Here is a 27999-nt window from a genome sequence, read left to right as displayed (position 1 = left end):
GTATGTGCTCAATAAAGTTCTCTTTGAAAAATGATTGGCTCCAAGAATCATGATGGATCTCAGCCTTTGGTAGAATATTTTATTTGAAAAAGAAACATTTTCTTATAACCATAGTTGTAGATAATGGAGAGTAACATTATTATCCCTATTGGTCAAGGGAGGAAACAGAGGCCCAGAGAGGTGGCATATTCTTGGGGTCACACAGCTGGCGAGGAGTGGATTCGAGGCTTGGATCCAGGTTTGTCTGCCTCCAGGGGCTGAGGTCCTTCTACAACATGTCATGAAGCCCATGTGGTCTCAGAGCGTTTGCACATCTCTCTCCCCTCTGCGGGAATCTGCCTCCTTCTTTTCTTTGCTCCTCTAAGGCAGGACATGGTGAAGCTGAGAAATTGCTAGAAGACAGCTGCCAATCACCCAGACCCTGATGACATTTGGGGATATAGTAGCAGAGGGAGTGAGTTCAGGCTCAGTCATAGATGGTAGAGGACCGTCAAGGAGGCATTGTGGGTGGGGAGCCCAGACAACTGGGTCAGGAGCACTTTCAGGAAAGCACATGGTTAATTAAGAACTGAGAATCTGGGGACAGACAGACCTGGGTTCAAATCCTGGATGAGCCATTTATCAGACTTTGGGCAAATTCCTTTACCTCCTTAGGATAACAGTACCAACTTCTAAAGATTCCGTCAAATATGTTGGATAGACCTTCAAAATGTCCTCAGATTCCAACCGTTTCTCACCCTCCCCACTGCCACCTCCCTGGTCCAAGTCACCATCACCTCTCCCCAGAATCAATGCGGTAGACTCTTACTGGTTGCCCTGTATCTACTTCTAAGAAGCTCAGTTTCATGCAGCCAGAAGGATCTCGTTAAAAGGTAAGTCAAGAGAAACCAGATAGAGTATCAATAAGGAAACACAGGCCTTGAGCAACACTGCAAAGCAACAATTGGACTTAACAGACACGTACAGACACCCCACTCAGGATCAGCAGGATACCCACTTTTCTCAAGTGTACGTGGAACATCCTCCGGGAGGGAGAATGTATTAGGATGCAAAACTAGTCATTGCAACTTTTAAAAAATGAAATCATACGAAGCATCTTTCTCATTCACAATGGAATGAAACAAAAAATCAAGAGCAGAAGGAAAACTAGAAAATCCACAAAAATGAGTCTTAACATACTCTTAACCAAGGAGTCAAAGAAGAAATCTCAAGGGAAATTAGAACATGTATTGAGTTAAATGAAAACAAAAACCCAACATGGCCAAACCTGTGGGATGCCATAAAAGCAGTATTAGGAAGGAACTTACAGCTGAAAATGCTTACGTTAAAATAAGAAAGAGCTCAAAGAAACAAGTTACCGGCACACCTTAACAAACTAGAGAAAGAAGAACAAACTAAATCCAAAGCTAGCAGAAAGAAGGAAATATTAAAAATTAGACTGGGCAAGGTGGCTCATACCTGTAATCCCAGCACTTTGGGAGGCTGAGGCAGGCGGATCACCAGAGGTCAGCAGTTCAAGACCAGCCTGGCCAACATGGTGAAACCCCATCTCTACTAAAATACAAAAAAATTAGCCGGGCATGATAGTAGATGCCTGTAATCCCAGCTACTTTGGAGACAGGCGGGAGAATCGGTAGAGAGGTTCTGGCAGGGATCTTGGCAGTGAGCCGAGATTGTACCACTGCACTTCAGCCTAGGTGACAGAGCGTGACCTCATCTCAAAAAAATAAGTAAATAATTAATCAATTAGAAAGTAAAGATTAGAGCGGCCATAAATGAACAATTAAAAAACAGAGAAAATTAACAAAACCAAGAGATGGTTTGTCCAAAAGATCAACAAGATTGACAAACCGTTGGCCAGACTGACCACACACAAAAAAAAGAGGATTCTCAAAATTAAAATCAGAAATGAAAGTGAGGACATAACAACTGATGCCACAGAAAAAAGCATTATAAGGGAATACTATAAACAAACGTATGCCAACAAATTGGATAACCTAGATAAGATGAATAAATTCTTAGAAACACACAATCTACAAACCAAATCAGTAAGAAATAGAAAATCTTAACAGACATATTGTAGCAGGGAGATGGAATCAGTAAGCTGAAAACCTTCCAGTAATGAAAAGCCCAGGACCACAGGGCTTCACTGCTGAATTCTACCAAACCAAAAGAAGCGAACCAATTCTTCTCAAATTCTTCCAAAAATATTAAAGAGGCAAGAACACTTCCAAACTCATTTTATAAGGTCAGGACTACCCTGAAACCTAAGCCAGTCAAGGACACAAAAAAAACTACAGACCAATATCCATGATGAATATGCATGCAAGAATCGTCAACAAAATACTAGAAAACAGAATTCAACAGCATATTAAAATGATTATGAGCCAGGCTTGGTGGCTCTCGCCTGTAATCCCAGCACTCTGGGAGGCCGAGGTGGGCGGATCACAAGGTCAGGAGATTGAGACCATCCTGGTTAACACTCCGTGAAACTCTGTCTCTACTAAAAATCAAAAAAAAAACCTCAAAAAACAAAAAAACTAGCTAGGCATAGTGGTACACACCTATAGTCCCAGCTACTTGGGAGGCTGAGGCAGGAGAATCGCTAGAATCCAGGAGGCGGATGTTGCAGTGAGTTGAGATTGCGCCACTGCACTCCAGCTTGGTCAACAGAGCAAGATTCCATCTCAAAAAAAAAAAAAAAAGGATTATGGTCAGGCACTGTGCAGTGGCTCATGCCTGTAATCCCAGCATTTTCAGAGGCTGAGGCTGAGGTCAAAGGTTCACTTGAGCTCAGGAGTTTGAGACCAGCCTGGACAACACAGTGAAATCCCACTTCTACAAAAAAAAAATAAATTAATAAACTAATTAATTAATTAATTAACCAGGCATGGTGGCATGCACCTGCAATCCCAGCTACTTGAGAGCCTGAAGTGGAAGGACAGCTTGGGCCAGAAGGTTGAGGCAGCAGTGAGCCGTGATCACACCACTCCAGCCTGGGCAAAAGAGCAACTCTGTCTCAAAATAAAAACAAGACAAATAAATGGAAAGGCATCCTCTGTTCATGGTTTAGAAGGCTTTATATTGCTAAAATGTTGACATTACAAAGTAATTGACAGATTCAATGAAATTTCTATCAAAATCCCAATGGTGCTTCTTATTTTCTGCAGAAACATAACTATCTATCCTAAAATTAATATCAAGAAACATTTCACGGAACCCTCAATGCCAAACAATCTTGAAAAATCTTCAAAATGAAGAGCAAAGCAATAAACAAATAAATAAATAAATAAAATTTAGACAAATGGAATAGAGAGCCCAGAACCAAAACCTCACATATATAACTAAAACCTCACATCAAATAAGTTTTGTCAAGGGGGCCATGCCCATTCAAAGGGGAAAGTGAAACTGACCCAATTGCACCATAAACTCTTCTTTTTGATAAACATAGAAACTGACCCTTGCAGTCTTAAAAAGCTTGAAGCTTGTATTTATCTGAGTTCCTTCCTCAGAGAAGGTCTTTCGGGCCTCTCAAAGTATCAGAGAACTGAAACCCGCCACATCAGATAGTGGGGGGACCCCCTCATTCCCCATGATTGCTTCCCTGTCACTCCCTGGTTCTTGCTTTCTTACACATTGTTGCATTTCTTCCCAGCTATATAGATGCCTAGTTTTAGTCACTCGGAGATGGATTTGAGACTGAGCTCCCATCTCTTTAGCTGCAGCACTCGATTAAATCTTCCTTGGAAATACTTGTCATTTCAGTGATCGACTTTCTGTGCAGTCAGCAGCAGGACCTAGACCAAACCCCTGGTATTTCAGTAACAAAAGGATCATCTTTTCAACAAATGGTGTTGGGAAAACTGGAGAGCTACATACAAAAGAATAAAATTGGACCCTTACCTTACCCCACATATAGAAATTAATGCAAAATGGACCAAAGACTTAAATACAAGCTAAATCTATAAAAATCCTGTAAGAAAACAGGGGGAAAGCTTCATGACGTCGGATTTGACAATGATTTCTCGGATATGACACCAAATGCAGGAGTAATGAAAGTAAAAACAGATAAATTGGACAGCAAAGTTAAAACCTTTTGTGCATCAAAGGACACAATAAACAGAGTGGAAAAGGCAACCCATGGAATAGAAGAAAACATCCGCAAATCAGGTACATGATACAGGGTTAATGTCCAGACTCTATGAAGAACTTCAACTCCACAACAAAAAGCAACCGAATTCAAAAATGGACAAAGGACTTGAATAGGCATTTCTCTGAAGAAGATATACCAATGACCAACAAGCACATGAAAAGATGCTCAACGTGATTAATCGTTAGGGAAATGTAAATCATAACCACAGTGAGATACCACTCACACCTATTAGGAGGCTGCTATGAAATGCTGGTGGGGATATGGAGCAACCGGAACCCTTGCGCAATGATCAGAAGGCAACGTGGTGGAGCTGCTACGGTCAACGGTATGGTAGTTCTTCCAAAGACTAACCATACAATTAGCATATGATCCAGTTATTCCACTTCTGGGCATATACTCAAAACAACTGAAGGCAAAGTCTCAAAGCCAAATTTGTACACCCATGTTCACAGCAGTATTATTCACAGCAGCCACAAGGTGGAAGGAACCCAAGTGTCCATCGATGGCTGAAAGGATAGACGAAATGTGGTCTACACACACAATGGAATACTACCCAGCCTTAAAAAGGAAGGAAATTCTGACACATGCTAAAACATGAATGAACCTTGAGGACATTGTGCTAAGTGAAATAATCGAGACACAAATGAAGAAATACTTCATGATTCCACTTATATGAGGTACTTAGAGTTGTCAAATTTAAAAGAGAAAGCAAGGAGAATGACGGTCGCTGGGGGGCTGGGGAGAGGAGAAATGGGGAGGTGTTATTTAATGCGTGTCGAGTTTATCTTTCAAAAAGAGATCTGGAAGTTGGCACATGGAATGTAAACGTACTCAACATTGAACGGTATATTTTAAAATGGTTAAGAAGGCAAATTTTAAATTATGTATATTTTACCATTTTAAAATGTGCATATGTTGTGTATTCACACAATATAAATAAATGAATGTTTTTCTTTTTACAGAAAGTTCCATCAAACCAGGTTCCTCCTCTGCCCAGAACTATTCTATGGCACCCATCTCCTCCAGAGTAACAGTCCAAGTCCTCACCACCCCCCACAGGGAGGGCCCTCTGCTGACCTCCCAAGCCCCTCTCCCCCATCCCAACACCTACTCTATATACACAGGCTTCCCTGATGTTTGCCCATCTCATGTCCTTTGCAACTTCTGTTCCCTTTGCCCGGAACGCTCTTTCCCCAGAAACCTCAACTCTTTCTTCAAATGTCACCTTCCCTGACCATCCTATTTAAAATTGCAACTCCCCGACCCTCACCCGACTTGATACACTACATACCCCATTTTCTACCTTTTTTCTCTCCATAGTCCTTCATGATTTTCCTTATTTGCCTTATTCCCTAACTCTCTGATTTAGTGGCCTCCACACTCCATGAGGTCAGGAATTCATCTCTGCCATCTGGGGCTCTACTCCCAGAGTGCCCGGCACAGAGCAGGCATTCAGTATCTATCTGTTGAATGAATGCCCTGATGGGGAGGTTTAGATGAGACGACGCGGGCAAAGCTTTTAGCACAGGGCCTGGTATACAGTGTGTGCTCCATAATCAGCAGCATTTGAATCATGATGACGGAGACACCCCTGCTTCCCTGGACCAAGTTACATCTGGTCTGTGCATCCCACCTCCCTACTCATCAGGCGTGTTTATGCAGGTAAAAATCGGGTTAAGAAAAGAACAAAACTTTGCAGGGGGAAACCCCACCACTAAGGGCAGTATGGAGCAGGTATGGAAAGGAGTTTTGCCTAGGGCGTGAGGAGGGAGAGTGGGCAACAGGCAGGTTGAACGCAGAGAAAAACTAGTATGTCTTGAGCGAGTTGCAGTTTGTAAAGCTCTCTCCCGCCTGCCTTGCCTCACAACTTCAGGTGAATACAATCCCTACGGGCTGAGGAGGCAGTTAAGACTCAGAGGGCAGGGGGTATTTCTCTAAATCATTACAGCCAGGAAGGGCCAGGGCCAAGCCTGACACTCAAGACTTTAGACTACAAAGCAGAGGACCAAGGGTCGGCAACTCTTTTCTGTAAAGGTCCAGAGAGTAAATAATTTCTGCTTTGCTGGTAACATGGTCTCCATGTTAACTATTCAACTCTGCCCTTGTAGCATGAAAGCAGCTACATATTCATTTATGTATTGAAATGAATGGGCATGGCTGTGTCCCAATAAAACTTTATTCACAAAAACCAGGGGAGGGCTGGATTTGGCCTGAGGACCAACACTGCACAGGAACATTTGGCTCCATCCACCAGGCTGGTCTACTTAGCAGCTCCAGCCAAAAGAACTGCCCCTCTATCCCAAGTCATGACCCAGACAGCATACTTAGGTGGTCCGCAGTCTGGGACAGCACTCGGGGTCAGTGCTGACGTGACTGACAACTCCCATACACCGTGGCCGGCTCTCTCTTAAGGTTGTAGCTGTCCTGCTAACGTCCTCCTGTTCCTTGGAGGCAGCCATCTGCTGTCACCTCCAGAGTGGCTCTGACATAGGAGCCCGGCCACCTGTCTGTGTTCTCCCTCATGGTGAACACAGAGGCTACCAGGCTCCACCTGTTCCCTCCACAAAAGGAAGCCATGAGCTCCCTCAGGACATGTGGCAAACCCCTGGCTTTCTCCAGAGCACATGGTGGGAGGGTGGAAGGGGGGCATGCCAGCTTTGGAAAGTTCTAGCTCTGTCACCAACAAGCAGATGCCTTCAAGCAGGCAGCACCCCTCAGGGTCTCCCCACTTACTCCTCTGACCTCCCACTGTCTGGGATGCCCTCATCCTCCCTTCCTTTCCTGTGTCATGCCTCTTCCACCCTCAGAAATCTGATCACGCAGAATGGTCACCTCCCCGACTGCTATGGGCTTAACTGTATCCCCTTCACTCCAACTGCATATGTGGAAATCTTAACCCTGCTGTCTCAGAATGTGCTGTCTTTGGAGATTAGGTCTTGACAGAGGTGACTAAGTCAAAAATCAGGTCATTAGGGTGGGTCCTAATCCAATGTGAATGTAAGTGCCCTTATAGGAAGAGGAAATTGGGGCTGGGCACGGTGGCTCACAACTGTAATCCCAGCACTTTGGGAGGGCGAGACAGGCAGATCATGAGGTCAGATCATGGCCAACATGGTGAAACTCCATCTCTACTAAAGTACAAAAAATTAGCCAGGCGTGGTGGCACGCACCTGTAGTCCCAGCTACTTGGGAGGCTGAGGCAGGGGGAATAGCTTGAACCCAGGATTGCAGTGAGCTGAGATCATGCCACCACACTCCACCCTGGCAACAGCGCAAGGCTCTGTCTCAAAAAAGAAAAAAAAAAGAGTAACTGGCCAGGCACAGTGGCTCAGCACTTTGGGAGGTCAGGGTGGGTAGATCACCTGAGGTCAGGAGGTCCAGACCAGCCTGGCCAACATGGTGAAACCCTGTCTCTACTAAAAATACAAAAATTAGCCAGGTGTGGTGGCAGGTGCCTATAATCCTAGCTACTCCGGAGGCTGAGACAGGAGAATCACTTGAAGCCAGGAGGCAGAGGTTGCAGTGAGCCAAGATCATGCTACTGCCGTCCAACCTGGGCAACAAGATGAAACTCTGTCTCAAATAAATAAATAAATAAATAAATAAATAAAGGAGGAAATTTAGACACAGATACATAGGGAAGATCATGTGAAGATCAGGGAGAAGATGGCCACTTATGAGCCAAGAAGGGAGGCTTGATCAGATCCTTCCCCCACAGAGTTCAGAAGGAACCAGTCCGTCAGACACCTTGATGTTGGATTTCCAGTTTCCAGAGCTGTGAGAAAATCAGTTTCTGTCGTGCAAGCCGCCCATTCCGGGTACCCTGTTAGGGCAACCCTAGTGAAGTAACAGATCCACCGAGAGCACCATTCCCACCATCTTCATCATCCTCATCATCTCTCCCTCTGACCAAGCCCTCCTCATGTGCCAGCCTCAGCTGAACAGGTGGCATCTAGGTTTGATCTGTATTATTTGCTCATTATGCCCTCTCTGCAGTGCTGTGAGGACAGGTTGTATTTCATACCCAGTTCTCAGATGATAAGACTGAGGGGCAGAAAGATTAAATAACAGGCCCAAGGTCATATAGTGAGCAGAAATGGAAGCTAAACCCACACTCTTGACTGCACCTCTGGAAGCTTCAGCCAGTGACTGTCTCTGAAAATAATACTATTCCTCTTATCTATATGTGCCCGGCACTTGCCACACATACATGGCGAGCACACAGAATCCTGATAACATATGCCCAATTTTTTGACTTTTTAGTAATTAGCCATTGTGGCTGGGCATGGTGGCTCAAGCCTGTAATCCCAGCACTTTGGGAGGCCAAAGTGGGTGGATCACGAGGTCAGGAGTTCGAGACCAGCCTGGGCAACATGGTGAAATCTGGTCTCTACTAAAAATTTAAAAAAATCAGCTGGGCATGGTGGCAGGCACCTGTAAACCAGCTACAGATGCTGGGAATTACAGGCACCTGTAATTGCAGCTGAGGCAGGAGAATTGCTGGAACCCAGGAGGCGGAGACTGCAGTGGGCTGGGACTGTACCACAGCACTCCAGCCTGGGCAACAGAGCAAGACAAAAAAAATGAGCCATTCGGACTGGTGTGAGATGGTATTTCACTAATGATCAGTGAGGTTGAGCTTTTTTTCATATACTTGTTGGCCACATGCATGTCTTCTTCTGAGAAGTGTCTGTTCATGTCATTTGCCCACTTTTTAATGAGGTGTATTTTTTTTTCCCCATAAATTTGTTAAAGTTCCTTACTTGAACATCCTCTATGTGCCAGGTGCTTTTATAGAACACTTATTTAATCCTCAAAAAGCCATTATTATTCCCATTTTAAAGATGGGGCTGATGGGAGTGTAAACTGAGGGTCAGGGAGTTTATGCAATTTTCCCAGGGTCACACAGCCAGGAAGGGGCACTGCTGGAATTTGAACCTAGGCCTGTCTGATGGCCTGCCTTAAAGCCCGGCCGCCAGACCTGCCCAGTACTGGGTCATCTGAAAATCAAGGTGCTAGGAAACCCGTGAGAAGGGATTCCTCAGCCTCTCCCAACTTGAGGACCAAAAGAAACACCACCCTAGGAGTTAGGAGAACTGGGTTCACTGGAAAGACTGTACGAATCATACCCAAAGGGGAGTCTTTCAGGAGATGGGGGTCCACAAAGGTCCAGGTGGTCAGGAGGCTTTTATTCCTCCCCAGCATCCATTCTAAGGGGTCCTCCAACACCTGCTTGTAGTCCTCCAATGATGGGGAGCTCATTCCTTCTGGAGCCAGCAAATTAGCATAAAGGACAGGGTGTCAGGAGGCAGCTGAGAGAGGCTGAGAGCCCAGAATGTGGAGTCACTGACCTGGGGTCGAATCCTAGCTACTCACTGTGTGTGTGATGTTGGGCAAGTTTCCAACCTCATGTGGATACCTGCAAAGTGAGGTGGGTGGTAACAGCACCCCTCCCTCTTAGGCTGTTACCTCACTTTACAGATATCCACATTTGAGGAGGCCTGAATGAGATCATGGAGATGCTACCTGACACACAGCAGGGATTCTTCAAATGATAGAGGCACTTGAAATGACTCAGACTACCCAGGAGGTGCTCATGGGCGGCAGGTGAATGGCCGGCTGCTGAGGCCTTCAGCTCAGTGTGCCGCCTTCCCTGGGCTTCCCACCTCCCGGCTAGTCCCTGGGGCTGCAGCCCCGCCCCGCTCCACCACATCAGGCCTCTGAGCACCTGCCCCACCACCTCCAGCCCCACCCTCCCTCCCTCCTTCTCTCCACCTGCAAATATTTAAACAGCATAAAAAGAGGATTAATCTCAGGAGGGACTCAGGGCGAGTGAACGCTAATTCCAGGCAAGGAAACCCAGCACAATCTGTGAAGTAGGAAGGGGGACTTCTGGGTCTCCTGGGCCTGCCCTATCTTCTCCCGCCCTCTCACGTACCACCTGCCCACACCCAGGTACCTTCTGCTGCCCACCTTGAATCCTGCCAGTTCCACATTAACTTGCCACTCTTCCCTGCCTCCCCATACTGTATGGGTTGGGTTTACTCCTCAGGGCCCTAGATGGGAAACATACCCCCGGGTGCAGGGCTGTCATAAAGATTGCAGAAAATAGACGCAGAGAGCCTCAAACAGGACCCAGCACGCAGCCAGTGCCAGATCCATGGAGGCACTCTAGGGAGGTAAAAGCATAAACAAGTCAATCTCCAGCTCTGCCATTTGCTGGCTGACCTCGGGCCTCAGTTTCCTCATCTGTGAAATGGGGACGGTACCTGCATCACCTCACAGGGCTGCTGTGTGAGGATTCCATGAGCAAAACATACATAGCACTGGAACAGGGCCAGGCACGCCATGAGGGTTGGAGAAGGGGTAGCCCCCAGGAAGCCACATCCCCACTCCATTATGTGTCTGCCCCTCGGAGAGGCTCCCTGATCACCTTGACTGATACAGGGCCTCACACCTGCCATTACCACCCTTTTCCTCTGCTGTGTTCTCTTCCTTAGGACTCATGCACTTGACCTCTCTTTATACATCTCTGTGCTCATCCATTTAGTGTTCATCTCTCCCATGAAGAGCTTGAATCCCTACGACAGTGCCCGGGCAACACAGTAGGTGCTCAATAAATGCTGACAATCAATCGGACTACATTAGCAACATTAACACCAGCAGCTAATGCTTACTGAGCTTGGTTCTAGGGGGTGTCCTAAGCCTCCCTGGCTCTAGATCCCATTGATATGTGTTTAAAGCTGGGATCAGTAAATTTTTTCTGTAAAGGGTTGGGTGGCAAATATTTTAGGGTTCGGGGTGGGACGGCCTGACAAATCACAGGATGCCCAGTTAAATCTCGATTTCAGATCAATAAGGAATAATCTTTTGAGTATAGCTATGCACCAAATGCTATACAGACTGTTGATGATTCTCTGAGATTCAAACTTAAGGCATTCTGAATTTTTATTTGCCAAATCTGGCAAATACAAATTGTATGTGACCTATTTTCAGGCCACACACAATCTATCTCACAGTATGTTTCAAAGGGTTTTTATAACCCTTTGAACATGTAAAGGGTGGGTACAAACAGGTTGGATTTGGCCTATAGACACCCCTGGTTTAAAGCACCCAGCACAGTGCTTGTGGCACACAGTAGGTCTAAATAAAAATCACCCAAGCCAGGCTGCCCCCTGCTCCTCCAAGGCCCTGCTAACTCAGAGCGCCCCACCTCTACTCCCCGCCTGGGGTCTCCGGTGGTTGAGGTGGGGTGCGGACCACCGAGCTGGCACCCACTTATGACATGGGCTCCCTGACGCTTACCTGCAGAAGAAACTCGCAGTGGAGAGGATGCCTGGGGGGCCCTGCGGGGTGGCTTTAAAAATAACTCTCAGGCCGGGCATGGTGGCTTACGCCTAGGACCCCAACACTTTGGGAGGCTGAGGCAGGTGGATCACCTAACGTCAGGAGTTTGAGACCAGGCTGACCAGTATGGTGAAACCCCATCTCTATTAAATATACGAAACTTAGCCGGGTATGGTGGTGCAAGCCTGTAATCCCAGCTACCAGGTAACTGAGGCAGGGTTCAACTGCTTGAATCTAGGAGGTAGAGGTTGCGGTGAGCCAAGATCATGCCACTACACTCCAGCCTGGGCAACAGAGAGACACTCCATCTCAAAACAACCAAAAATGACTCAGCATGTGAGGAAAGTGGAGAGAAGAGGGGGTGACTCAGAAGCCCCTCAGCAACCACTAGGGCAACGGGAGCAAGCGTAGGGCAGGTTGTACCACTCTGCTGCAGGCACAGGCTCGTGGGATTCCCAGGACAAGATGCACGGACCAGCATCTTCAGCCCTGCCTGGACCACTGACCCTCAGCCCTGGTCCCCAGAGGTGGCACTACATGCTCACTTCCGTACCATTGCTCGTGTGGCGCCTTCTGCCAGATGACCCTCCGCGAATGCTCCAGCTGGCTAGCTGCAATGCAGCCTTCAAGCTTCAGCCAAGGTGCCGCCTCATCCTGGAACCCTTCCTGGACTCCCCTAAGCCGGGACAAGTGTGCCTCTTCCATTTCCCGTTAATACCTCCCTCCCCGCGCATATCACGGGAGCAACACTGTCATTCACGCACTCAGCAGGCAGACACGGTCCCTGTCTTCACAAGCACTACAGTCCAGGGAGATGAAGAGATATAAACGAGATCACAAAGTGGATAAATGATGACAAAGTGAGACCAGTTCTTTGCACCTTGGTTCTAGGAGAACAAATAACGAAGACACCAGACCTGACAGGGCAGCGGGGAAGGTCAGGGAGGGCTTCCTGAAGGTGGTGATGGCTCAAAATCTGAAGAACAAATATAAATTAACTCTCCAAGCCTCAATTTCTCCCACTCTAAAGGAGAGAAAAAAAATCGCCCCTGTGACTGCCCCCACATAGCTGCCGTGGAGCTTCAAAGAAGGAACAGATGCAAGGGCATTGTATCAGGGAGAAGCAGTCTACGGAAAGAGCTGGCGGCTCGTAATTTTTAAATTTATTCTGGGTGAGGCACACGGGAGGTGACAGTTGGGAGGGGCTGGAGCGGGGCTGGTGGTGGTGATGGGGTGGGGACAGGAGTATTTTGGGAAGCTCCAAAGGACAGACACAAACAGACTTGGGGTGGGGGATGGGGGAGAGACGGTGCCCCAGCTCCGCAAGCTGTGTCTGCCTCCATACTGTGGCCAAACCTTCTTCCCTGTTGAATCCTGTCCCTTTCCTGTCCCACACCCTAGGCTCCAGTCACAGGTGCCATTTCTTCTGTGTGACCCAGGTGACTCTCACCTCCTGGTCCTTGCCCATGCAGGCCCCTCCACTTGACATCCTCACCCATTCCCAGCTCGGTCTCCTCCAGCTCTGGAAAAATCCTCCTATTTTCCAGGGCCACGTCACATGGCCCTCTCCACATTCCCTCGCGAGCCCAGCACTCCACGCCGGTCTTCTTCTGAGCTCCTGGAGTAACACCTGCTGCATCAGGCCCTGAATCAGACTCCCAGAATTCCAATGCTAGCTTATCCATGCATGACCTTAGGCAAATCCTGTCCTTTCTCTGGGCCTCAGCTTTCCCATCTGTGAAATGGGTGATATCAGCAGCATCTGCCTCACTGGCATAAGATAATACATTTATTTATTTGAATATATTTTTAGAGAGAGAGTGTGTTGTCCAGGCTGGAGTGCGGTGACATGATCATGGCTCACGGCAGACTTGAACTCCTGGGCTCAAGCAGTCCTCCCGCCTCGGCCTCCTGAGTAGCTGGAACTACAGATACACACCACCACGCCTAGCCATTTCTTTTTAAATGTTGCCCAGGCTGGTCTTGAACTCTTGGCCTCAAGTGATCTGCCTGCCTCAGTCTCCCAAAGTGCTGGGATTACAGGCATGAGCCACTGCGCCCAGCCAAGACAATACCTTTCAAACGTTTGACACAATAGCTGCTGCCTACTCAGTACTTAACACATTTGTTTTAAGTCATCATATCCAGCATTTCTTTTTTTATTTTTATTTTTATTTTTTTGAGACAGAGTCTCACTCTGTCACCCAGGCTGGAATGCAGTGGTGCGATCTTAGCTCACTCCAACCTCCGCCTCCCTGATTCAAGCAATTCTCCTGCCTCAGCCTCCTGAGTAACTGGAACTACAGGTGGGCACCACCATACCCTGCTAATTTTTTGTATTTATAGTAGAGACAGGGTTTTGCCACGTTGGCCAGGGTGGTCTCAAACTCCTGACCTCGTGATCCACCTGCCTCAGGCTCCCAAAGTGCTGGGATTACAGGTGTGAGCCACTGTGCCTGGCCAGCTTTTATTTATAAAATGTTTACTGAGTGCCCAGCACTATGGCTTGGAGTATGATCTCATCTACTCTCCATGTAATTCTGTAAAATGGGTACAATTACTCTCTTTGCTTTCCAGATGAGGAAACTGAGTTCTGGTCAGTTGAAATGACTCACCTGAGAGCACAAGGCTTGGAAATGGCAGGGCAAGATTCAAATCCAAGACTGTCTTTCCTGCACTGAGCCCGGCACACAGGTTTGTTCATTCATTCAAGATACACCTACGGGTGTTTCCCACAACTGGGTGCTTTACACACTTGAGCCCAAAGATTTGCAACTACCATGCATTGTAGGTGCCTCTGCTATTCCCATTTTCCCAATGAGGCAGCAGAGCTGTGAGAGGTGAACGCCATCAGACCTGTGAGGAGGCTGGGACTTAAAGTCTCTTGCTCTGGAGCCCCATATTGCAGTGGGGACCCCAGTGGTAGGGCGAGCCATGCACTTGCTCCCTTAGCCCACTGAGGCTGAACATCACAGTCACAGCCAACTTGCTGCTCGTGGGGCCAGGGGACGCGGCACCTGCCAGCTCCATCTCTGCCCTTGGCTATCATTTCTCACAGTACAGCTCTCCCTGCACGCCCAGCACCACCTGGCTCCCTCTCTGCTCCACGTCAGCTCCCCAAGAGGAATCATGGTGACAAGAAGAAATAGCCTATCTTAAATGCCTTTTACTAAGCGAGAGAAACCAATCTGAAAAGGCTACGTACTACGCAATTCCAACAATATGACATTCTGGAAGAGGCAAAGCTATGGAGCTATGAAAAGATCAGGGGCTGCCAGGGGTCGGGAAGGAAACAGAGACGAACAGGTAAGGCATGGGAGGTTTGCAGGGCGCTGGAAACACTCTCTGTGTGATACTGCGATGGTGGATGCACACCATCAGACATTCGTCCGAGCCCACAGAAGGCACAGCACCGAGAGTGAACCCCGATGTCAGCTGCAGACTCTGGGGGATAAGCGTCCATGTGGGTTCATTCATTCTAACAGAGGCACCACTCTGGCCGCGGACAGTGACAGAGTGAAGGCTACACGTGTGGAGGGTCAAGGATATGTGGGAAACCTCTGCACCTTCTGCTCAGTTTTTCTGCGAAGCTAAGACTGCTCTAAAAAGACTTTAATAAAAGTCTTAAATACAAACTTTGGGGTTGGGGGGCGGAATAAGAAAACCATGTCCTTTCCTCACACTGTCAGTCACAGAAGATGTTGGCAGGGATCCTGACTTTCAGCAGACAGGCTAAGCGCCTCCTTCGCAATGGGCTCCCCTGTGCTCGCAGCCCACTATGACCTGCAATGGGCTTTGGGGCTTTTGTAGAGAAGGTGTCCGGCGGTGTCAGCTCAGAAACCTTCCCTGCCACCTCCACAGGGGACGTTCCAGGGAACGATGTCCCTGGCCTGTCTCCTATCGCGCTCCTCCTCACTTCCTGCTCCCTTGCCTTCCTCCAATGCTGCAGGCTCCTCGCTGCCTCAGTGCCTTTGTTCCTGCCATGCTCTCTGCCCTTCCTAGTTCTCTGCACAGCCTTGTCTTTTCATCATTAAGATATCAGCTCAGGCGGGGCGCGGTGGCTCGTGCCTGTAATGGAGACCAGCCTGCCTAACATGGTCAAACCCCATCCCTACTGAAAATACAACAATTAGCTGGGCATGATAGCGGGCACCTGTAAACCCAGGTACTCAGGCTGAGGAGGGAGAATCACTTGAACCCGGGAGGCAGAAGTTGCAGTGAGCCGAGATCGCACCATTGCACTCCAGCCTGGGTGACGGAGTGAAACTCCATCTCAGAAACAAAAACAGATCAGCTCATATACCACCTTCTGAGGCCTGCCATGACTGCCTAGGTAAGCTGCCACCTACCTGCCTCAGCCCGGCCTCTCTCCCCCGGCTGTATGGCTGTTTTCTCATCCATTTCTGAATTCATCATGCTTCTCCACCTGTTGCCATGGTCACCATCTGCCTCTGCCCTCTAGGTTGCGGGTAGGGATCTCACCTGGTGTGCTCCCTGCTGTCTCCCCCATGCCCAGCACAGAGCCTGGCGTCCAGTTAAGTGCTCAGCAAATGCTGGTGAGTGGACGGATCAAAGCTTCCTGTCCTGGACTCGCTCTCACATGCGGTTCCAGGACACACTGGCCCCCCACTTTCTGCCCACACCCTTCCATCTTTCCTGTCACTTCCACACGGCATAGATCACAAAAGCAAAGCCACAGAGCGGTGTCCTACAGTCGGTCCACGCCATGGGGTAGGTGGCAGTGGGGAGCGGGGAATGAAAAGTCACAGAGCAGTGGCCTGTGGGTCTTCAGAGTATTAGAAAAATTCTTCCTTCAATCCCTCCCTGCGTAACCTGCCCTAAATGTGGTTACTGGGGCTTACGGGAGAAGCAAACACCGCTAACTTGGCTACTGCCAGCCTGGCCCCAGTTAATCGTTTACCGGCTTGCTGTAAATAGGTGCCAGCATGGTTCTGTGACAGTGTGAGGACCCGCCAACCTGCCACAACCTGGAAGGGGTGTTCTGGGGCAGGGGTTCCTACAAATGAGCCTCCTCTTATCACCCTGCCCAGGTTCCTCAGACACCCCTTGACAAGAAGGCTCCCCTGGGGCCTGATTCCAGGGCATTCTCCCGGGGCCATCCTGGTATAAAGGTCCTTCAGGCTGCCACGCCCATGCACAGGAGAGGATGGAGCTGTGAAAATGCTCCCTGGCCTCCTCCATCCCCAGAGAAGCCGGCCTGCACGTTTTCCATTCCTAGCCCACACCCTGGAGACTGGCTGGCCTTCTCCTGGGAGCCTGCCCACTGCTTGCGTCTGGCTCCCCTGGAAGCACCCCCATCTCCCCAGACCCAGGGGCCTCCCGGATGAGGAAGATACACGCAGACTCAGAGCTCGCCCAAGATCCCTGGAAGATGGCCAAACGTTGGGGGGGTGGGGTGGGGAAGGTGGTTTGGGCAGCTGCCGAAAATAGGAAAACGAAATTCCCAAACAGCTGCTTAAAACACACACAGGTCCATCAGGATACATCAGAAAGCATTTATTATCTTTCTGGATAGGGACTAACCACCTCCACCCGGCCTTAGAAGGAAGAGCAGCAATTCAATAGTGTGTCTAAACACTGGCTTCAAATCCTGTCTCCACCTCTTCCCAGCGGCATGACCTTGGGCAAGTCACTTCACTTCTCTGTGCTTCAATGTACAGTACTTATCTGTCAAACAGGATCATAAGGACCTCAAACAGGGTGCAGCACCCAGCCGGTGCCAGATCAAGGGAGGCGCTCTGGGTAGTAAACACACGCACAGGTCAGTCTCCAGCTCTGCCATTTGCTGGGTGACCTTGGGCCTCAGTTTCCTCATCTGTTCCCTCTGATGGTTTTTGAGTTTGTTTACTTTTCACATTACATATACTAATGAATGCAAAGTGCACGGCACACTGTCTAGAACAGGTTAGACTTCTGGGGAAACGCTCGATCCCTGTGCCGTCCCACAGTATCACCGATCATACGCGGCTACTGGGCACTTGAAATGTGGCTAGTGTGACTGAAGAATTGCATTTTAAATTTAATTTAAATTTAACTTGATTGAAATGTAGATAAGCACTGGTGACTCGTGGCTAATATACTGGAACAAGGCAGGCCTGGAGAGAGTAGGTGCCCAATAAATGCTAATTATAATTATTACTGGGGTTGTGATTATTGTTATTTTTGTTAGAAAGCTATTATTACTGGAACTGGTTTGGAAACTAAGAGGTACCACTTCATTTCTGGGCACACTGAGGACAGAAAACCGTATTGCATTCATCTCTGATTTGCACATCCTGCAGGGAGTTACAGACTGAATGTTCTGACATACCCCTCGAAAATTCGTATTTTAAAATCCTAATCCCCAAAGTGGTGGTATTAGAAGAAAGGGCTTCTGGGAGGTCATTAAGTCATGAGGGTGGCTCTTGGCCTTGGATTTGGATGGAATTAATGTTCTTTTTTTTTTTTTTTTCTTTCCTTTTCTTTTTTCTGAGATGGAATCTCACTCTGTTGCCCAGGCTAGAGTGCAGTGGCACAATCTCAGCTCACTGCAACCTCCGCCTCCTGGGTTCAAAAGATTCTCCTGCTTCAGTCTCCTGAGTAGCTGGGATTACAGGGGCCCGCCACCACGCCTGGACAATTTTGTAATTTTAGTAGACACAGGGTTTCACCATGTTGGCCAGGCTGGTCTTGAACTCCTGACCTCAGGTGATCCCCCTACCTCGGCCTCTCAAAGTGCTTGGATTACAGGCGTAAGCCACTGAGCCCAGCCACGATTTGTGCTCTTATAAAAGAGACCCCAAAGACTTCTCTCACCTGCTTTCCACCATGTGAGGACATGAGGAGAAGTCTACAGCTTGCAAAAAGGAAGAGGGCCCTCACCAGACACCAACCATGCTGCTACCCTGATCTCAGACTTCTAGCCACCAGAACTGTGAGAATTCCTGTCGTTTAGAAGCCACCCGGTCATGGTACTTTTGTTACACCAGCCCCAACTAAGACACAGGGTGATGCTGAAGCGTCTTTGGGTATTTGGGTTGTGGATTCCTTAGAGGTCCTGACAAAAGCTGAGGATACTCTCTCCATACAGCAAGGACAAGGGGTTTGTACAACTTCAAGGGTTTGCACACTCCTAGAACAGAAATCCTTGTCATCTGACACACGAGGAAACTAGTGTCAGACAGGTTCATGCAGCTACTAAATGGCAGGGCCACTATTTGAACCTAGGGCTGTGTGGTTCCAAAATCTGGCCTTCTCCCTGACCCCATACTCTCAGTGGAGCTCGGAACCCTGTGCGGGTTTGTGCGGCCAGACCCCTGGGCTGCACCAATGACAATCTCTGTGACCTTACAGGGAGTTCCCTGCCATCCCTGTGCCTCGATTTCCTTATCCATAAAAGAGGATGTTTTATGCACTTCATGGGGTATCAATAAATAATGAGGTCATCAACAAGAAATGCTCAGTATATGCTGGTTTTGGGGTTTTTAAAAATCTTTATCCCATGAGAATGACGTTAGTTAAGCCCTGGTTTTGTTTCCCTTGAGCGAACTGAAGGCACTCAAAAAACTCTTATCAGCTACTTAGTTTTAATCATCCTCAATACAGACGTGGCAAATTCAGAATAGAGAAAACATGAAAGATTTGGCTCTCAGAGAGTGAGGCTGGCCAAATGAGATGAGTTGAGGTTCTTAGAATCCTGGAGCTGTCCAACCTCGTCCACTTAGAAAGCCGAAAAATGAGACCTTGTGAACAGACCTGTTAGGAGCCACACCCACTACTGGGGACGGAACTGCAACAAAGACACCGGACTCCCCACTTCCCATCCTGGGCTCTGCAGACAGCAACTGAGGGCCCTCAGGGGTGACCAAAATGCCCTTTCCTACGTGCCAACCTGCAACAAATGCTACCACCAGCTTCTGGAGCACCTCATGAGGTGGCTGGGGGAGACCCAGCCAGGTGGTGCAAGAGACACAACCAAGCAAGTCAGGGGCCTTCCTGGCAGCCTCGCCACATCGAACCAGGATGCCCAAGCTGCTGCAGACGCTCAGCACCAGCAAAAGCTCCCGGAAGCCAGGTTGCCAGAGACCTGAAAAAGCATCAAGACGCATCGGGCGGATATGGCTGCATTATTCATGAGGAGAGTTTCTGTCCTCTCAAGCCAGCAAACACGTCACACGCAAGCTGATTTGAGTCAATCCTGGAAGCATCAGAGAGCCCCAAAATAGCCCACCTGGCATTCCTGCTTTCATTCAAGCACATGCATTTTTGGAGCCTCTCCTTGGCACAGCGGGGCAAGTAGGGGGTGGGGGGGCTATGATGCCAGCCTAAGAATGGAAAGCTCAGCAAAGACAGACGTTTCCTCTCTTATCCGATGATCTGGTGTCTTTGCTTCCTCCCGACTTGTCCCCAAAGCTTGCCTGTTCCTCCCCTGCTCAAAATACTCCCATGGCTCCTATCTCACCCAGAGTCAAAGCCAAAGCCTCCGATGGGAAAAGGTCTTGAATAATCAATCTCCCACTCTCTCTACCCTCTTGTCTACTCTTGCCGACTTCACTGCAGCCTCACTGGCCTCCTAGCTGGTCTCTGTTCCCAACTCACAACCTCTGCATATGCTGTTCCCTCTGCCAGGCACACATTTCCTGCAGATGTCAACACGGCGCCCTTCCTTCCTTCAGGTCTCTGCTCAAATGCCATCCCATCAGTGAGGCCATCCCTGACCACCTGCTCCGGCAAGCCTTTCCCATCCCTCTGCACCCTTTATTTTCCTTGGAGCCCTTGTCATCTTTAATATATATTTATTGTTTTCTCTGTATGCCCTCCTACCATATACTATACACTGAATGAGGGGATATGAGCAAAGACTTTGCTTTATTCACTTCTCAGGCTGCAGCTTCTAGAACAGGACCTGGCACATAGTAGATGCTCAATAAATATTTGAGGAAGGAAGGGAGGAAGGAGGGAGGAAGAAAGGGAGGGAGGGAGGGAGGGAGAGAGTTTTCTTCTAAGAGCAGGCAGAAACTTTCTATCCTGGTCCCTGCTGAAACTTCCTGAAGTACAGTTCTAACCAAAACCCTCCCTTGCTCATAAATCTTCTATAGTTCCCCATTATCCACGGTGGAAAGTTCAAATGTCACAGCCTGGCACTAACAGCCCTGCACACGCTAGGACAAACGGACCTTTCCTGTCCCATTTCCTTCCCCTGCACACGCCTGAACCCAAGCTGTGCTTCCAGGGACTTTTCTGAAGCTCATAGCTCCCCACCACTGCCCACTGTAAGCCAAGGTCATGAGGCCACCCCCTCCAGATCTTGGCAATGTGAGGTTTCAATCCTGACTTCCCCACGGACTGACTGTGGGACCTTAAAGTGAGCTGCATACATAACATCTCTGTGCCTCCAGTGCCTCATCCATCAAGGAAAAAGCTGAGGACTCTCTCCCTTAGGGCTTTTACGAGGAGTGAAGGAGATAAATGCTCAGAAAGTTCATGGCACAGTGCCCAGCACAGAGTAAGCCCCCAGCAAACAGGCAGGAAATTAGGAATTGCTTTTTTTTTTTTTTTTTTTGAGATGGAGTCTCACTCTGTCACCCAGCCTGGAGTGCAGTAGCACCATCTCAGCTCCCTGCAACCTCTACCTCCTGGGTTCAAGCGATTCTCCTGCCTCAGCCTCCCAAATAGCTGGGATTACAAGCACATGCTACCACACCCAGCTAATTTTTGTATTTTTAGAAGAGATGAGGTTTTACCATGTTTGCTGGCCAGGCTGGTCTTAAACGCCTGACCTCAAGTGATCCCCCCGCCTTGGCCTCCCAAAGTGCTGGGATTACAGGTATGAGCCACCATGCCTGGCCGCATTTTTTTTTTTTTTTTTTTTTTTTTTTTTTTTTTTTGAGACGGGGTCTTGCTCTGTTGCCTTGGCTGGAGTGCAGTGATACGATCACAGCTCACTGAAGCCTCAACTTCCTGGGCTCAAGGGATCCTCCTGCCTCAGCCTCTCAAAGAGCTAGGATTACAGGCATTCACCACAATGCCCGGCCATTTTTATTTTGTTTTCTGTAGAGATGGGGTCTTGCTATGTTGCCCAGGCTGGCCCCAAACTCCTGGCCTGAAGTGATCCTCCCACTTCGGCTTCCCAAAGTGCTAGGATTACAGGCATGAGCACCAGGTCCAGCCAGGAACTACTAATGTTATTACACAGTACAATCTCTCTTCTATGGCCTAAGTCCATTTTATAGGTGAGAAACTGGGGCATTCTAGGGAAGCTTTCCCAAAATGGCATCGCTAGGGAGCCAAGACTTCATTCACTGCCTCCCACCCCTGCTCTGGACCCCAAATATGCATCTAAAACAATCTAACAGTGAGAATGAGTTGTTCAAGAATAGGACATTCCTGGCCTGGCATGGTGGTTCACACCTGTAATCCCAGCACTTTGGGAGGCCTAGGCAGGTAGATCAAGGGGTCAAAAGGTTGAGACCGTCCTGGCCAACATGGTAAAACCCCGTCTCTACTAAAAATACAAAAAAAAAAATTAGCCAGGCATGGTGGCGTGCACCTGCGGTCCCAGCTACTCAGGAGGCTGAGGCAGGAGAACTGCTTGAACCCAGGAGGCAGAAGTTGCAGTGAGCCAAGATGGTGCCACTGCACTCCAGTCTGGTGACAGAGCAAGACTCCGTCTCAAAAAAATAAACGAAAATATGACATTCATATCAGCCCAGCCTAGAGGAGTGAAGGGCAAGGTGGGTGCAGGATGGGCAGGGGCAGGGGGAGATTTCCCTGCCTTAACAGCGTTGCCATTATGAGCTGGCCAATTCTTTGTGCTGCTACTGGTGGTGGGCTGAGGGGGTGTCTTGCGTATTGCAGGAACGTGAGCAGCATCCCTGGCCTCTTCTCACTAGATGCCAGTAGCACCCCCAACTGTGACAACCAAAAATATTTCCAGACATTGCCAAATGTCCCCTGGAGTAGGGCTGCCAGATTTAGCAATACATACTCATACTAAAAACTTACTCACTGTTTATCTTAAAGTCAAATTTAACTGGGCGACCTGGATGGTATCTAGCCAACCTAGGGATGGGAGACAAAATGGCTCCCCTTCATTAAGAACCACAGGGTCAAACAGCAGGGTCCCCATGGCAACAGCAATCGCTTTTCTCGTTTTTCTCCAACCTTCTCAGCAAGTCCTGCCTTCCTCTCCCATCTCATTGCCCCTAACCCAGAGGCTGGGAGGCTCAGTCCTCCAAACACGCTCTGCTCAGCAGCTGTGACGGTGGCTCCACAATTATAGCCCTTTCACCAGTTCCAGTCTGCAGAGCTAAATGTAGCTTCCCCTCCAGGACCTGCCTCATCTCCCTGTCTCCTTCCTGGGGTCTCATCTGCCTCCTACCAGCCCCTGCATTCTCCCCTCCAATTAAGAGGCTGTCTAGGCCCAGCTAAGAGGCGGAAAAACAAGGCAGTTAGTCACTTTCCTTGCATTATCAACAGGCATCACATAGCTGGCTCCCTTAATGGCGGTTGTCACGGCAACAAGAAGCCAGTCCTCGCTCGCTCCGGGAACCAAAACAAAATTAAGGGGTGGCAGGGAGGGAAAAGCAAGCCAGGAAGGAGCCAAGATAGAGCTGGTGGGATTTAACTGGAGGAAATCACACTGAGGCCACCTTATTTCCAGCTTTCTCCTGGTGGTACCAAGGACAGAGCCAGGGGGGTGCGGGGGTGGGTGGTAAGAACGCTTGCCCTGGAGGAGCTCAGGCTAATGTGGTGGGTGTTCTCAAAGGGTTTATCCTGCCAGCTGAATCATTTTCATCCCCATTATGAATAAACCAAAACCCACACACTGATAAAGGTAAAGACAGATCTTGTCCAAGATTGTGCAGTGAACAGCCCATCAATTTCATCTCCCTCACCTTCTTTCCCTGTTCATGGTGCCCTCCCCATTCCCTTCCCCTTCCTTTTGGGATAAGACCCCATGCTCTGCCTTCTCTGCCTCTGCACCTTTCTCCTTTCTCTCTGCTCCAGTCACTTCAGTTCCTTCAAGTTCACAGTGCTCCCTCCGGCCACAAAGCTTCTGCATGTATAAATCCCTCTGCCAGGAACGGTTTTCCCTAGTCTCTCCCAACCCCCATATCTTCACCTGAAAGTCAGACTCATCTTTCACCTGTCTTCTGAAGCGACACATCCGGGGCCCCTGCACATGGTCAGTTCTCCCTGTTTTGCGTTCTCTAAGCCCTGGATGCCTGTCCTTCACATCTCTGTGCACAGCCTGTAATTATCCTGGTAAATATGATCAAGGATCTGTTGGGGGTCTGTTTCTACCACTGCAAGGTCAGCCCCAGAAGGACAGGGATGCGGTCTGTTTACAAGGGAGCCTGTCCCTGCTATTTCCACAGGACCTAGACCAGGGTCTGACACACAGCCCTCAGTCAATATGCATCTGGGATTGGAATTCAGCTCTAGTTGATCCCAAAGTTGCTTGTTGACCTGCCTCATGGGTGCTGGGTCCTACTGGCTCCCCAGGTCAGCACTGGACAGTTTCCAGCTCCCAATCTCTGCTGGCCCCTTGGTGGCTGCAACAGGCTTTTGCAAAGCTTGCAGAGCGGCGCAGCCTATCTAGAGTTGTTGATTGTTAGGGCAGCCCTTCTAGAAAGAAGGCTGAGAAAACAGATCAACACACAGAAAACATATACACACAGACACACATAGATATGAGTACACACAATGCAGTGCCTGGGTGAGGCTGTGACAGGTAGAGATGTGGCTCCTCTGAACCCAGGAGGAGGAAGACCCGACTTGACTCTCAGATTTCTAGGCAAAGAGCTTTCCCTTCTATTCCACTGAAGACTGGCTCTCTGACACTGAGAGAGATGCCCCCGCAAAGAGGTAAGCAAAGAAAGGAAAGGACAGGAGAGACATGCTTTGGGTGGGGCACAGAGTGGCCGCCATCTTCTCAGGATAGCGATGCTGAATAGGAGCTCCAAGACAGAAGACTGGAGCCTGCCCCCTGCACTGGTTCTGTCCCCTTGAAATAATCACTTATTGGCCGGGCGTGATGGCTCATGCCTGTAATCCCAGCACTTTGGGAGGCTGAGGCGGGTGGATCATGAGGTCAGAAGATCGAGACCAGCCTGGCCAACATGGTGAAACCCTGTCTCTACTAAAAAATACAAAAATTAGCTGGGAGTGGTGGTGGGCCCCTGTAGTCCCAGCTACTCGGCAGACTAAGTCAGGAGAATCGCTTGAACCCGGGAGGCGGAGGTTGCAGTGAGCGGAGATCACGCCACTGCACTCCAGCCTGGTGATACAGATACTGTCTCAAAGGAAAAAAAGTAAATAAATAAAATCATCTTATTGTCTCTAGGCTACAGTGTTCTCATCTGTTCAATGGAAACTGTACCACCCACACATTCTGTCCAAGGAGTGGCACCGTGTGCATTTGGATGAGCACATTTGAGGGATGGGAGGGTCAGAGTTTGGCTGTGACATCAAAAAGACCTGGGGGGTAAGTCCCAGCTCTGTCTCATCTTGGCTGGATGATCTTGTGCAAGTTACCCACCCTTTCTGAGCCCAAGACCCAAACTAGACTGACACAGATCAAACCTCAAAGGGCACTGGTACCAATGTATCCTTCTGCAGATCGAGAAACTGAGTCCTGGAGAGGAGAAGGGACCTGTTCAGGAAACCAAGCTCAATCTGGTAGCTGAGCTGGGACCTGGGTCTCAGCGACAGCCTTCTCCAGATAGATGTTTACTGGTGTTCTCTTCTGCCTGCACCCCCTGCCCCAATTCAACCATCGCCTTAAAAACAGAGTTACCTATGATGTGATCTCTTTTCAGGAAAATGGTTTTTTTTTTTAATAGTAAAATAAACAAATAAATAAAAACAAAGCTACTCCAGGCAAAAACATCTTGGGGGCACATATTACACGTGGGTCTGGTTAAACCATGAACGAAAAGACAGCAGGTGTTTTGTAAGGTATACGCCCCTCCCCTGGAGATAGTCATGAGAAGGTTGTTGGTCTGTGAGTTCCGCTGAAAAGAGGGTCTAGACAGAGTCCCTTGGAGTACCCACAGGAATCTGTACAGGGGCTCAGCTGAAAACTTCCGGGCCTTTCCGAGGGATCCAATGTATTTTGGGTGTCTCATTCGAAAATGCTAGAATGTGCAACCATCCCTGGAGCTGATTCTTTAAACAAAATAGGACATGCCACACACAGAGACACACACACACACACAGACACATACCCATGCTCCCTGAGGAGGGAGGGGCAGCAACAGGTCCAAGCCTCCAGGCTGCCCTTGGTGGCTGCGTGCCACTGTGCAAGGAAGGAGGGGTCATCAGTGCTGCTTGATGCTGCCATCTCAGCCGACACCCCAACACACACACACACACACACACACTCAAAGCCAGGCCCTGAAACCAGGCCAGCCCACAAGGTCTGCTGCCATGCAAGGTCTTGAGCTAAGCACTCATAAGGTTCAAAAGTCACGAAGACACAGCGGCCATCGAGCCTGAGGCTGGAGAATGGGGAGGGCAACACACACATGCGTGCACGCGCGTACACACACACACACACACACACGGAGTCACAGCCCTCATTATTCACAGACTCATGCATCACATGCCACACACCCACTCAAGATACACATGCAGAGTCACGGCATCACTTATTCACACAGACTCATGCATCACACAATACACACACACAGACGCACCCTCACAAAAACAGATCTACACACAGACACATATAGATATGTGTACACACAATGCTAAGAGATACACTTGGATATCTCCAGACAGACGCCCAGACATTCTCATTTGCCATACTCACAGCCACAGGTCCTCACCCACGCAGGCGTACACACCAGAGCACACAGTCCAGGTGACAAAATGCCACCCCAGGCCCCAAGGACTATAAATTCTCCCTGTCAATGGGGTTCTGGGAGGTCATTGGCCGTTAGCCCTAAAGACTAGACTGGGCTCTCCGCTGACCCCAGGGAGAGTGGAGGGGCAGAAGAACCTCTCTGATTCTCACCCTCTGAGTGTGTGGGGTGGGGGTGGGGGTGAGGGGGTCCCTACTGCCAAGGGAGCAGCTCACTCACCCGGGACTCTCAGGGAGGGAGTCTCCTGGCTCCTGGAGGTGGCTCCAAGGACTGAGAATTTGGAGGCTGAGGAGGGAAGCTTTATTTTCCCAAATCGAACCTCTCCCTTTTCCTGGAACGTACCCCACCTTTGGCAGCCCCATTGAGAGCCCTTCCCCCAGCACACCCTGTGGGGGGTCCCCTCAGCAGCCTGTCTCTCTTGGAAGGTCCCCTCCCTCTGCCGCACCCACCTGCTCCTCCACAAGAGGAGGTCCTACTGGGACACTTGAGGACCCTCACGCTGCATCCGCCCCCACACACAGCCCCCGAACAGCCAAAGCCCCCTCCATACCCACGCCCACCCCCAAACTCCCTCGCCGCTCCTCCAGCCCTGCGGGAGGTCGATGCCCACCCAGGTGAGCCCCACACCAGGTCTGGCCGCCCTTCCACCGCCAGAGGCCACCCTTCCACGGAGACTCTTCCTCCCCCGCCCCCCCCCAGCTTGGCTGCTGCTGCCCCCTGCCCGGGGGGTGGGGGGTCCTGCCCTGCGCCCCACCCTGGCACCCACCTCCTTCTTGACGGTGCGTAGCAGCCTCTGCCGGGTCTCCGCCTCTGTGGGACAAGACGCGAGAGCCGCGGGTCGGCCGAGGGGTGGGCGCGGGGGCCAGGGGCTGCCCTCCCGCCGCCCCCGTGTCCCGCAGCCCCTTACCCGCGGTGGCCGAGGCCATGGCTCCGAGCCGCTGAGTTCCCAGTCCGGGAGGTGGGGGCGGCGGCTGCTCCTCCGGCCTTGGCGCGGCAGCTGCAGCCGCGGCGGGGCGGGGCCGAGCGCTGATTGACGGCCCGAGGGAGTCCGACGTCAGGACCCGCCGCGGCCGCCCCGCCCCTCCGGAAAGTCACCCCGCGGCGGGACGGGGCCGAGCGCTGATTGACGGCCCGAGGGCGTCCGACGTCAGGACCCGCCGCGGCCGCCCCGCCCATCTGGAAAGCCACTGCGCGGCGGGGCGGGGCCGAGCGCTGATTGACGGCCCGAGGGGGTCCGACGTCAGGACCCTCCGCGGCCGCCCCGCCCCTCCGGAAAGCCCCCGCGCACGCTTCCCTGCACCCAGCGCCCTGGCCTTTCGGGCTCCCCCACCCTCCATGCCAGCGCCCGTGTCCCTCCCGCTCCCCTGGGGTCGGGAAGGAAAGCGCCCTTCGTGAACCCTCCTCTGTGGGCCTGGTTCCAGGAAGCGGTAGGAGATGGTGGGGCTACTACCGACATTCTCCAAGCCTCAGTTTTCTCATCTTTAAAATGGATATAGCCCGGGCGCGGTGGCTCACGCCTGTAATCTCAGCACTTTGGGAGGCCGAGGCGGGCGGATCACGAGGTCAGGAGTTCGAGACCAGCCTGGCCAACATGGCGAAACCCCGTCTCTACTAAAAATACAAAAATTA

At 50.0% G+C, this 27999-nt stretch overlaps 1 protein-coding gene across 3 annotated transcripts in view; it reads right to left on the bottom strand.

Annotated features, from left to right (window-relative positions):
* SGSM1 (small G protein signaling modulator 1) overlaps positions 1 to 27415 on the bottom strand; it is a 92597-nt gene extending 65182 nt beyond the window's left edge. For 2 of the 3 annotated variants that reach the window (XM_039462333.2, XM_074390992.1), the window contains exons 1-2: positions 27278 to 27411; positions 27137 to 27180 (exon numbers count right to left, since the gene is read on the bottom strand). In XM_039462333.2, coding sequence (XP_039318267.1) covers positions 27137 to 27180; positions 27278 to 27296 — 63 coding nt within the window. In that variant the 5' untranslated portion in view covers positions 27297 to 27411. Of the gene's footprint in view, positions 1 to 27136; positions 27181 to 27277 lie in introns of all 3 variants that reach the window. The other variant, XM_039462332.2, reaches the window with a different exon arrangement.
* Positions 27416 to 27999: the final 584 nt, after the last annotated feature.

The sequence above is a fragment of the Saimiri boliviensis genome, chromosome 21 (genome assembly GCF_048565385.1).
Source record: "Saimiri boliviensis isolate mSaiBol1 chromosome 21, mSaiBol1.pri, whole genome shotgun sequence".
Lineage (NCBI taxonomy): Eukaryota > Metazoa > Chordata > Mammalia > Primates > Cebidae > Saimiri > Saimiri boliviensis.
Note: the sequence above shows the minus strand (reverse complement) of the source record. Positions and strands in the feature narration are given on the sequence as shown.